We start from the raw sequence: 12,955 nt of genomic DNA, 5'->3' as shown, positions 1-12,955 counted from the left end.
AGAGATTTCAGCCGCAGAGACACTTGATGAATATTGACTCACTTTTCTTCCGCTCACTGAATTTCCTTGTAAGCGTTTGAAATATGATCCGCTGTTAGATTTGAGCTTTTTGCCTGTGCCGTAAGCACATTTTTTAGTAATTCCTCTGTAATCTATTGTAGCTTGTCAGAAAATATAGTTTATTGTTTTTTTTTTTTAAGCTTTTGATGATAGCTCTTGATTACAATCATGGTGTCTGTGTGAAAGGAGGCGTAGGACGTCTCACACGGGCACTTTACTGTGAAACGACTGTTTATCTGAAGGGTGTAGCAGAAAATAGTGATTACACTGAGGTTGTTGTTTTGTGTGTGCTGATATGAAAAACCTGCTCATGTGACATACACATCATAACCAGTCCTAACTGACTGATCTAGATTAGATTTATTATAATCAGTGTTGCAGGTGAAACTTGGCGATTCACCAATTTCGAATCAACATACCGTAAATTTCCTGATACACGCTCACCAAGATGACAGCTTTTTTTTGTTTCTGTCCTCCATCTTCATGCTTCACGCTTGCCACTGTGTTGTGACCTGATTGATCAGGATGGAAAATACCACCTGATGTCACTCATGAACAAACATTTGACATTTTTAAAATATAGAGCGCTCTGCTGTGACCAACTTTAAACAGGTTTAAAAATAGGATTCAATGTACAGCGTGTTGGCAGTTAAGAAACAATCCACTAATGAGAGAGAGAGAGAGAGAGAGAGAGATTGAGAGACAAAGAGAGAGAGACTAAAAGAGAGAGAGAGAGACTGAGAGACAGAGCGAGAGTGGGAGAGAGAGAGAAACATAGAGAAAGAGAGAGAGAGATTGAGTGACAGAGAGAGAGAGAGAGACTAACAGAGAGACTGAGAGACAGAGGGAGAGAGAGAGAAACATAGAGAAAGAGATAAAGAGAGGGAGAGAGTGAGAGAGAGAAACATAGAGAAAGAGATAGAGAGAAAGATTGAGAAACAAAGAGAGAGAGAGATTGAGAGAGATTAAGAGAGAGAGAGAGAGAGAGAGAGAGAGAGAGAGAGAGAGACAGAGCGAGAGAGGGAGAGAGAGAGAAACATAGAGAAAGAGATAAAAAGAGAGAGACTGAGAGACAGGGAGAGAGAGAGACTAAGAGAGAGAGAGAGACTGAGAGACAGAGGGAGAGAGAAAGAAACATAGAGAAAGAGATAAAGAGAGAGAGAGTGAGAGAGAGAGAAAGAGAGAGAGAGAGAGACAGAGTGAGAGAGGGAGAAAGAGAGAAACATAGAGAAAGAGATAAAGAGTGAGAGAGAGAGAGATCGAGACAGAGTGAGAGAGAGATCGAGACAGAGTGAGAGAGAGAGAAACAGAGAAAAAGACAGAGAGAGAGAGAGACGGGGGGAGACGGGGGACAGGGGGGTGAGAAAGAAAGAGAGAGAGAGAGAGATGGACGGATGGACACACTTAAATTTTCTCTGGCTCAGGTGAGATGTGATCACAGCTCCAGTAGGGGGTGATGCTGAGGCACTGCTCTGTGGTCAGTGCTGGTGAGTTTCTACCTTCATCCAAATCAGATTCATTCAGTACTATAGAGATTTAAAGATTCAGTTTAAAACAGTAAATATCAGAACAAGGTTGGAGTGTGACTACAAATAATCTGATAAACTGATCTAGATTCATCGGTGCGTACTGTAGGTGGGGGTGTGTGCCGGTCAGTCACAGAGTAGGATCATTTCTTCAACACTATCGCCTTTTGGTCACTCAGGATCTAAAAGCTGTAAAGCTGCTTTCTCACCAATTTTTAAGCTGGTGTCAGAATATTATTATATTATTCCTCTTGGTTTTTCACAACCCAGGTTTGAATTGTGGAATTTTAAATCTTGTATATTGGTCAGATTTTGTCCGTAAATTATGATTCCTTTGAGTGTTTTTGGCTCATATGTGTTCTAACAGAACCTTGTGGCCTCTGTTACTGTCAGTCCAATGATAGGAAATATGGCAACTGTTACTGTCAGTCTCAGTGAAGGGGGCATGGCCTTTGTTCCTGTCAATCTAAGTAAAGAGGGAGTGGTGTCTGTGACTGAATCCTAGTAAAACAGGCGTGGCCTTTGGTTTCTGTCAATCTCAGTAAAGCGGGCTGTGTCTGTGCCTGTCAATCCCAGGAAAAGGGGCGTGGCCTCTGGTTTCTGTCAATCTAAGTAAAGAGGGAGTGGTGTCTGTGACTGAAACCCAGTAAAAGGGGCGTGGCCATGAGTTTCTGTCAATCTCAGTAAAGGGGGCCGTGGTGTCTGTGCCTGTCAACCCCAGTAAAAGGGGGCATGGCCTCTGTTCCTCTTAGTCCTACTAAAGGGGGTGTGGACTCTGTTCCTGTCAATCTCAGTACAGCAGGCCATGGTGTCTGTGACAGTCAATCCCAGTAAATGAGGTTTGGCCTCTGTTCCTGTCAGTCCTACTAAAGGGGGTGTGGTGTCTGTGCCTGTCAGTCTTCATAAAGGAGGCATGGCCTGTGTTCCTGTCAATCTCAGTAAATGAGGTGTGGTGAGCTGTACTTGTCAGTCTCCTTAAAGGAGGTTGAAAGCTTAAATGAGTGAAACAGTTCATTGTGGTGCACATTAGAGACTAATATTACAGGATTTGTATATCTAGGAATATGAAGAAAATAGAGGACAAAATCTATATGAAGTAGTTAAGTTTGTACGCCTTTGTGATTTCATTTAAATGATGTTAATTAGCCAGCTTTGATTCAGTGAGAGTTGTTTCACTTTACAAAGCGCTTCTCTGAGAATTACACGCCTTAATGTCTTAAACAAGTCTTAACCGTGTGTGTGTGTGTGTGTGTGTGTGTGTGTGTGGTTCCCAGGGTGCCATACATCTAAATGGAGTCGGAGCAGCTGTTTAACAGAGGCTACTGCAGGAACAGCTATAACAGCATCACCAGCGCCAGCAGTGACGAGGAGCTGCTCGATGGCGCCGGTGTCATCATGGACTTCCACACCACTGAGGACGACAACCTGCTCGACGGAGACGCTTCACCAGGTGAGAGCCTGCTACATGTGTCCCTGTTCAGCCAGTCAGTCTAAATCCATCCTCATTTATACATCCATTCATCCAACCATTCATCCATCCATCTATTGATACAGCCATTCATCCATCCATCCATCCATCCATCCATCCATCCATCCATACATACATACATACATACATCATTCATTCGTTCATTCTTCCATCCATCCATCCATCCATCCATCCATCCATCCATCCATCCATCATTCATTCGTTTATTCTTCCATCCATCCACATTCATTCATCCATTCATTTATCCACCCATTTATTCATCCATCTCTCCATCTATCTATTCTTCTATTCACCCATTAACCCATCATCCATCTGTCTATCTATCCTATCGTTTATCTATCCATCCATTTAACCCATCGTTTGTCCATCTGTTCATTTATCCATTCCTCTATTCATCCATCCATCCACCCATTTATTCATCTATCAGTTTATCTGTCTATCCTTGCATTCATTTATTTGTCCAATCATTAACCCATCCATCCATCCATCCACCCATCCATTTATCCGCCAGTTCCAACATCCACTCACTCACTTAATAGTCAGTTTGAATTTCCTGGGATTCTGTCAGATTCCCAGTTTCATACTCTATCTGCTTTCTAGACTCTTCTAGGTTTCATGAACTGTCCAGTATCCACATGTTTTCTTTGCAGTAAATATTAAAGGTTCATTTTACAGGCTTGGTTTACGTTTCCTTTTCAGTCTTCTGGCCTAAAACAGGTCACAGGTCATGTGCGTCATCAAATGTCAATATCTCCTGTTTACACTAAACACATAGCAGGAAATTTAAATGAGATCAGATTTTTATGAGTTTTACACATCAGCAGGGTGGAGAATATTTCAGTCATTTCACTTTTGTACTGTACTTGTGTTCAAGAATGGTATGAAAACTGAATACATGTACTCTTTCTGATGTAAATTTTCAAGAGAAAAAAAATTCATTTTGTCTTTCATAACACTTGTTACTCCTCGCAATGCTGAGTTTTACAGATTCATACAGGATGAGGAACGTTAAATTGCCCTTGAGCTTACATTTGAAATTAGCTGGTTAAGTTTGTACGTTAGTTTGATTAGCTAACTAGAAACGTTTTTATATTAGTTTTGTTTATCAAACATGCCATAGTATTCATTCCTATAGGGTCAGTAAACATTAGCTTACCAGCACACCAAATTTCAGTGCTGTGAGGGTTAGCAGAGAATTGTCCTCATGACACATTTCTTAGCGAGCTAGCTGCTTACTAGCAGCTAGTCCACTCTTTTCATCAAAAATGTAGATACTTTTTAACTTTTTAACAAGTACTTTTTACTTTTATTTTCTCTGTACTCTATAAATTCCCCCGACGTTTCTGACAGAGAGCAGATGTGCTCATCGAAGCAGTAGCTGTATGAGCTAGTTTGGTGTTTATGTATCTAATTGATTCTTTTAGCTCAAGGTTCTTTTGGCACAATTGAGTTTGCTGAGGCGGGGCAGACTACAAGACTCCTCTGTCTACTCTTCCATCTACAATGTCTTCATTCTGTGGTTTTCTTACAACACAGAGCTCTGTGTATGTGTCCACACAAATACATTCACTCAGAGAGAGAGAGACTCTACATTGTGTTCTTGCTGCCCTCAAACAGCACATCTGCTTATCCTGAGTTGAGAGTTAAAACTTTTTTCATTTAAAATAATATGAACATGAGTGTTGGATAACGGGGATTAGTTCAAATAGCTCCTTTACTTCCTGTTTCAAGTTTCACTGTTTCTCAATGACTCATGAAATCATGTAAATTTCCATAGACTGTGAAATATGACTGCTTCAGTGTCTCAAAAACCAAACCAACTCCATTCATCCATCCATACATCAGTTCATTCATTCATCCCTCCATCCATCATTCATATATTTATCCATCCATCCATCGACATCCATCCATCAGTTCATTCATTCATCCCTCCATCCATCATTCATATATTTATCCAACCATCCATCCATTTATCCAGCCATTTATTCATCCATCTTTCCATCTATACAACCATTCATCTATTCACCCATTAACCCTTCATCCATTTACTCACCATTTGTCCATCTGTTCATCTACACCAGTAATCATGTAACTCATTAACATGTGAAGTGAATATTGTTGAATATTTCGATACAGTGCCAGCTGTCAAGACCTGGGATATATGCAGTGATTAGTACATACCCAAGCTGGTCCAAGAAAGGACAACACACTGGACACAGATTTTTCAATAGATAGCTATTCCAATAAAGACAAACGCTATCACATGTAAGTTTGACGATCAAAACTGATAAGATTAATAAGATTTTCCTATGAATTATAACTTGCTATATCTCTGTATTTGAAATTCCAAGCCAGCATTTTGAGCGGAAGTTGGGTTATTGCTTAGGATGGCGTAATATTCATCATAAAAATGACTCAACTTAGTCACATGGGCATGTTGTGTGACCTCTGTGCGTCATATAGTCATAATTAAGTCAAGTTATCTGCTTTGAGCTGATCCACGGCTTAATATGTCACAATCACAGAATTGTCAGTGAGCCTCTAAATTATTTTTTTTCCAACAATGCAGTTCTGCCTGAGGTTTTGCCTGCTCCTCATCAAGTTGATAATTCATCAGCAGAGCGACGATCACATAGCAGAGCCTTTGTTCACAGGATCGCCAGCATGGCCCGATCTTTGTGCCTGCGCAACCGAAAGGGTGTCGGCTTACACCGTCAGTCAACAATCTCTGCCCTATCCGCTCGCTTTATTCTGTCTGGCTGCCCTTGAGCTGGAAGCTTACTTGTGTGACGAGGCACTCGAGTCTCACTCCAGATGCCAAAGTTTGTCCAAGGACATATTGAGAAACAACATGGGATGATATCTGAGCGTGTGCGTGTCGAGGACAGCGAGTCACCAGTGACATGGTTCCGGGTGACACAATGGACCAGACTGCGTGTCACTCCAGGAGAAGTATGTAACACTAACGACAGAGTGAGATAATTGTTCAGCTGTTTTGATTCGGTTGATAAGGTCAACCTGTGTGTGTAGGACCATGTGTGTGTGTGTGTGTGTGTGTTAAGGTTGACAGTGACTATATTTAAACATTACCCCGGTGTGGGGTCCGGAATGGTCACTGGAGGTGTAGAGTTTCCTGAGTGTTTTTAAGTGAAAGTGTGTGAGCAGATGTGTTGGAGTGTGTGAGTCATGGTGCCGGTTGATCTCGAGGTGAACTAGTTGTGCTGGATTGAGATGTGGCCAAACCGATGGGTGACGCCATCGCTGCGAGGGTATGGTTACCTGGCAACACAAGGGTTAGACAGAAGGCTGCATAAAGACTGAGGAGTAAAATTGTAAAGAGTGTGTTTCCTTGATTTTAATTGCATTTTTATAATAATCAGCATTGGAAGCAATGAATGAAGAACAGTACTACTAAGTGCTAAGAAAAAAAATAGATACATGAATTAATTAGTTAAAATAAAATAACATAAATTAAAAATTAATTAAATAAAATACAAATAAATAAATAAATAAATAAATAAATAAATAAATAAATAAAAGGTGATTTAACTTAGAATTACAATATCATCCTATAGATACAGTAGCATTTAAGGATACATACTCAGTTTGAGACCAAGACAATTCAAAGATCTTGACCATACTTTATGATTCAGATTTGCCTTTTTAGTATACATCCAACCTTTACCAGAAATATAACTTCTTTAATCCAGGCCATACATTTTTTTCTATTAAATATTTAGTGTAGTGGTGTTGAAGCACAACACTGGTGTGATCCAGATGAGCTCTGTGGATCACTTGGACTTATTTGGGTTGATGAACAATGCTGTGGTCATCCAGACACCAGGCCACCGCCTTCACAATAATGCTGTGCATCTGACATTTTGGCTTATTGTTTTGCGATTCTCCTATCAAGCTTTCTGACAGTCTGGTTGTCTGTTAAATATGTATTTTTAACTGTGCAAACAATGCTAGCTTATTCAGTCTGTTTTCATTCCTCTGTTGTTAATCCCGAGAGTTGTGGGAGGCTGGATAGCTGGTTCATCAGGTTTGTAGGAATATAGTGTAAAGGTGGAGATGTCTATAAGTCACGCAGATATGTTTTGGTTCCTTTAACATAAAATGCGATATAACTCAAATAGATTAGTTGACTAAATTCAACTCAGCTGAATTGTAGGTTTGATTGTTCTGTAAATATTTCCATACTAGTTTGCCTTAAAAAGTGAATACTTGACCTAATGAACAGAGTTTGCAAGAAATGAGCCTGTAAGAAACAGTCAGTAAAGTTTTTCAGGGATTTATTATTATGTCTAATATTATTCAAATGAGGAAATTCGGTATTTAAATACCAAGTTAACTTTTTTTGAGGTTGAATACTGAAAACCGTGGCAACCCAGCATCCATATGAAGCTTCTAAGAAAATCTGTGTAAAAGATAAGCCATGTCCGGGGATATTTTTCGCAGACAGTGGCATTTTTTTCCCTCCCATGCAGGCAGGAGTAGGCGGTTGATATGAGACTCGAGGAACGAAAGTGAGATAATGCAAATATCTAACGCATATCCGTTTCATCCAGAGGTGTAGCTGGGACACTTCCTGTGCAGTTAATGTAACACACATCCACAGCAGCTGATGACCTACATATCCTATAACATTGTTTTGAGCACTAATATGTTCTGCTATAATGATATAAAAGTTCAGTTCCATTTTTAACCGCCCCTCAGATCACATGGTGCTTTTATTGCATGTTCCTCAGCACCAGCACCTCGTAATCAGATTATACAGATTCATTTTCAGCAGAGCATTATATTACCTTATTTTAATATGGTATCATTTCCAGGTTCAAACTTTTTATTGCATAACAGCCATTATTATTATATTATTATTATTATTATTATTATTATTATTATTATTATTATTATTATTATTATTATTATTATTATTATTATTATTAAAATACATTGTTAAACACGATCCTTCTTATTTTCCAAGCCTAACACGAGGCAAACAACCACAACAAAAATATCATAGCTAGAAAAAATACAAGTAGATGAACATAGGTAGCATGCAGACACTAAAACCTGATAGAATAAAATGAAATAAAATAAAATAAAAATAAAATACAATAAAAATAAATAAATAAATAAATAAAATTGAGATAGATAGATAGATAGATAGATAGATAGATAGATAGATAGATAGATAGATAGATAGATAGATAGATAGATAGATAAAATAAAATAAAGAATTTAACTCTTTCCAGAACAGAATATTTTCCAGCTTGAGAAGAAAAGTGGTATGAATGAGCCATTGAGTTATAGTTGGGGGCTTATCAGATTTCCAGTGGAGTAGAATACAATGCCTAGCTAATAAAAGAAGTAAAAGCTAAAATATACAATTGTTTGGAGCTAAACTGAAACCTTTGGAACCCCAAAAATTGCAGTAGCAGGGCAAACAGCAATATCGACCCTGAGTAACACGGTGTCGTAGTAAACTGGGATTTATGACAGATGCTCAGATTTAAAACGTGCATTTGTTCATTTTTTTAAAACGTTTTTGTTAGTCAGTGGTGAAGTTGTATCTTTGTTTTCGCTGGAAAATCTTCAGCATAGCAGTATTTGTGCAGATATGCTGAGTATCTGTGAAGATATACCAGAGGTGAGGGATCAAGTCTGTCCCTTTATCAGTTCATCCAGAATTTCCTGATTTTGCGATCATGGAAAATAATGCAAAATCAAGCAAACTCCACAGTATTCGGAGGAGCTTGCTGTAAATGTAAATCTAAATATAAACTCATTACCCATCACAAATGTAGGCAGTGGTAGCTCAGTGGTTATAATGTTGGATTATTGACCAGAAGATTGTGAGTTTAAATCCCAACACCGCCAAAGAGCCACTGCTGGGCCCTTGAGCAAGGCCCTTAAACCTCAATTGCCCAAAATGTACATTGCTCTGGATAAGGGCATCTGTTAAATACTGTACATGAAAAAAGCTGCAGCAAAATCAAGCATTTTTTGGCTGCAACAATCACAAAAACCCTCATGTTTCACGACATTAAACATGACTCTAAAGGAGTTTAAAAATACACTATATTGTCAAAAGTTTTGGGACGTCTGCCTTCACATGCACATGAGTGTAACATGGAGTTGACCCACCCTTTGCAGCTATAACAGCTTCAACTCTTCTGGGAAGGTTTTCCACAAGGTATAGGAGTGTGTTTATGGGAATTTTTGACCATTCCTCTAGAAGTGCATTTGTGAGGTCAGACACTGATGTTGGACGAGAAGGTCTGGCTCACAGTCTCCACTCTAATTCATCCCAAAGGTGTTCTATCAGGTTGAGGTCAGGACTCTGTGAGGTCAGTTCCTTCACACCAGTCTCACTCATCCATGTCTTTATGGACCTTGCTTTGTGCACTGGTGTGCAGTCATGTTGGAACAGGAAGGGGTCATCCCCAAACTGTTCACACAAAGTTGTGAGCATGAGATTGTCCAGAAAGTCTTGGTATGATGAAGCATTAAGAGTTCCTTTCACCGGAACCAAGTTACCGAGCCCAAACCCTGAAAAACAACACCTGAATTCAATGATTTTGAGGGGTGTCCCAAAACTTTTGCCAATGTAGTGTATGAACTATCACTGCTGTGGAATAAGAGAATTTCATTTCATAAGAGAAAAGATTTTTCTCTCTCTCTCTTTCTTTCTCTCTCTCTCTCTCTCCTTCTTTCTCTCTCTCTCTCTCTCTCTCACACATGCCTTTGACATAACAGGTGGTGCTACACAGATGCCTTTTCATGGTGTAGAGTTGTTTAATAGTCCCCTTTACACACACCTTTGCTTGTACCACCATGTACACTGGTTAACCTCCATCTGTTGTTTGAAGTTGCACAGTATTTTCAGTTGCATTACAAACTTAAAGGAACCGCTTTGTGCTGTTTCCTATTGATAAGTGACAGAAAGCTGTAGGCTGAAAATGAGTACAAATCACTGACTTCTTATTTTTCGTACCACTTGTCAAAGATTCATTCAAAAAAAGATTCAGACATTGGAATACTGCTAGCTGGGACAGTAGTGCACAAATATGAAGACAACTAAAGACTAACAAACAGGAAGAGCAAATAAAAGCATTGTCTTTATTTAAGGTGCATTATGTAAAATAATCTTTTAGGCTACAACAAATGAAGTCCACCAACAAGAATAATCCGAGGCACTGACTCATCAACACTTTATTTCATTTTCTGAAATACTCAAACCTGCCCAACAAACATGCCATGGTAAAGGTCACTGAGATTTTAACCCCTTTCTGATGTTAGATTTGAAGATTAACTCAAGCTCTTGAACTGTATCTGCATGAATTTATGCACTGTGCTGCTGCCACGTGATTGGCCACGTGATTGACTGAATAACTGAGTGAATGAATGAATGAATGAAGGTGCACAGGTGTTCCTAATAAAGTGGATGTGTGTTTGTGTGTGTGTATGTATGTACTGTATGTGTGTATATGTATGTATGGATGTGCATGTGTGTATTTCTGTATGTGCATGTGTGTGTGTGTATATGTATGTATGGATGTGCATGTGTGTATGTATGTATGGATGTGCGTGTGTATGTATGTATGTGTGTGTGTGTGTGTGTATATGTATGTATGGATGTGCATGTGTGTATGTATGTATGGATGTGCGTGTGTGTGTGTATGTATGTATGGATGTGCGTGTATGTATTTCTGTATGTGTGTGTGTGTGTGTGTGTATATGTATGTATGGATGTGCATGTGTGTATGTATGTATGGATGTGCATGTGTGTATGTATGTATGGATGTGCATGTGTGTGTGTATATGTAGGTATGGATGTGCATGTGTGTATTTCTGTATGTGTGCGTGTGTGTGTATGTCTGTATTTGTGTGTAGGTATGGATGTGCTTGCGTGTGTGTATGTATGTATGTGTGTGTGTATGTATGGATGGATGTGCGTGTGTGTGTGTATATGTATGTATGGATGTGCATGTGTGTGTATATGTATGTATGGATGTGCGTGTGTGTGTATGTCTGTATTTGTGTGTAGGTATGGATGTGCATGTGTGTATGTATGTATGTATGTGTGTGTGTATGTATGGATGGATGTGCGTGTGTGTGTGTATATGTATGTGTGTGTGTATGTATGGATGGATGTGCGTGTGTGTGTGTATATGTATGTATGGATGTGCATGTGTGTGTATGTCTGTATTTGTGTGTAGGTATGGATGTGCATGTGTGTATTTCTGTATGTGTGTGTGTGTATGTATGTATGGATGTGCCTGTGTGTATGTATGTATGGATGTGCGTGTGTGTGTATGTATGTGTGTGTGTGTATGTATGTATGTATGGATGTGCGTGTATGTATGTATGGATGTGCATGTGTGTGTGTGTGTGTATATGTATGTATGGATGTGCATGTGTGTATTTCTGTATGTGTGTGTGTGTATGTATGGATGTGCGTGTGTGTGTGTATGTACAGTATGTGTATGTGTGTACTGTATGTGTGTGCATGTGTGTATGCATTTATGTATGTGTGTGTGTGTATGTGTGTATACATGTATGTGTGTGTGTGTATGTATGTACTGTATGTGTGTGTGTGTGTGTCACAGTGATGAGTTCTTTATTTGTAAATAGTTTTTCAAGCTAATAATTTACTTCATATAATCCTACATATTAATAATACAATAGTCACTGTACACAGAGATGTTACACCGATTCCCAGAGCTCTGGATCAGCTTTTATTCCTTATGTGTCTGAAAAGTGGCACTTTTAAATCATCCAAAAAGAAAGAAAAAGTCTTACTAACTGAACCATTTCCAGTCGCTCAGCTGCTCTCCCTGAACCCCCGGTCAGAGTTGAGACCCCCCCCCCCCGGATTCTTACTCATTGGACTCGTCCAGCAGCCCCTCCATAGCAACCGCTTTATTTCTGGCTTCGTTCAAATCCACATTACCGTGTTTAATCACTCTGTGTATGTTACACGACGGTCTCCATACGTGTGGAAACGGTATAGGAGAGGTAGTTTACATTAGCTTATTGCACATTGAGATGAAATTGTTTTTTTCGTGCATTATCACTATGAACTGGCGATAAGGTAGGTCCGGTTCCGCGGTTTGGAACACGGCCCCTTTCTTCTCTTCCCGATGACATCATCACGATAATCCCTCAGCTGATGAGGAGAAGCGCTCGCGGAGGAAGGGGAAGGAAAACTAGTGCACAAGGGACCGAGAAGGAGGGGGCACGCGCGCGCACACACACACACACACACCCCTAGTGAGTGTGTGTGTGAGACTGACTGCGGCTGGTAAATATGGCAGCCGGCAGGTTTACCTAGAGTGTAACCTGCTAGCTTGAGGCAGTGTAATGGAGGACGAATCCGCGGACCCTTATTTACCCTACGACGGCGGAGGGGACACGATTCCCCTGCAGGAGATCCGCATGAGAGGTAATGATTTATCTTCCCGACATTAGGGTTGTATGCAAATTTAGCTTTCAGCTCGTTAGCTGTTAGCGTGCAAACACTGCGCATTATCGGTATGCGTTTGTGTGTGTTTTTTTTTCTGTAAATAATTTACTAACCTTGCCCGTGCTGCCATGAAGCGTGCGCGTGCTTGCGAGACGGAGAGAACGCGCACGCGCTTGGCTACAGCGCTTTAAGGTGTTGTTTAGTCCTGCGTTTAAAATGGTGTGCGTGTGTGCGCGCGTGCGTATGTGTGTTTCACGTCGTGTTTTCTTGACTCCATAGACTGGGCCTCCTCCCTAGAGACAAGGAGAGCTGTGTGTGTGTGTGTGTGTGTGTAAGACCCCTGCAAATCCAGGCTTTGAATGAATGACTGAATCAGTGTACTACGTCTCCATGCGTTCATTAATTCAT

General features: G+C 40.0%; 1 protein-coding gene across 7 annotated transcripts in view; it reads left to right on the top strand.

Moving 5' to 3' along the window:
- Window positions 1-12,955, top strand: part of clcn3 (chloride channel 3) — a 43,111-nt gene that overhangs the window by 8,470 nt on the left and 21,686 nt on the right. For 4 of the 7 annotated variants that reach the window (XM_058395679.1, XM_058395674.1, XM_058395675.1 and 1 more), the window contains one exon: window positions 2,861-3,036. In XM_058395679.1, the coding sequence (XP_058251662.1) occupies window positions 2,877-3,036 (160 nt within the window). In that variant the 5' untranslated portion in view covers window positions 2,861-2,876. Of the gene's footprint in view, window positions 1-2,860; window positions 3,037-5,815; window positions 6,028-12,242; window positions 12,527-12,955 lie in introns of those variants that run through there. The other 3 variants (XM_058395678.1, XM_058395676.1, XM_058395680.1) reach the window with 3 other exon arrangements.

The sequence above is a fragment of the Hemibagrus wyckioides genome, linkage group LG07 (assembly GCF_019097595.1).
Source record: "Hemibagrus wyckioides isolate EC202008001 linkage group LG07, SWU_Hwy_1.0, whole genome shotgun sequence".
NCBI lineage: Eukaryota > Metazoa > Chordata > Actinopteri > Siluriformes > Bagridae > Hemibagrus > Hemibagrus wyckioides.
This window is presented reverse-complemented; position numbering and strand designations above follow the sequence as displayed.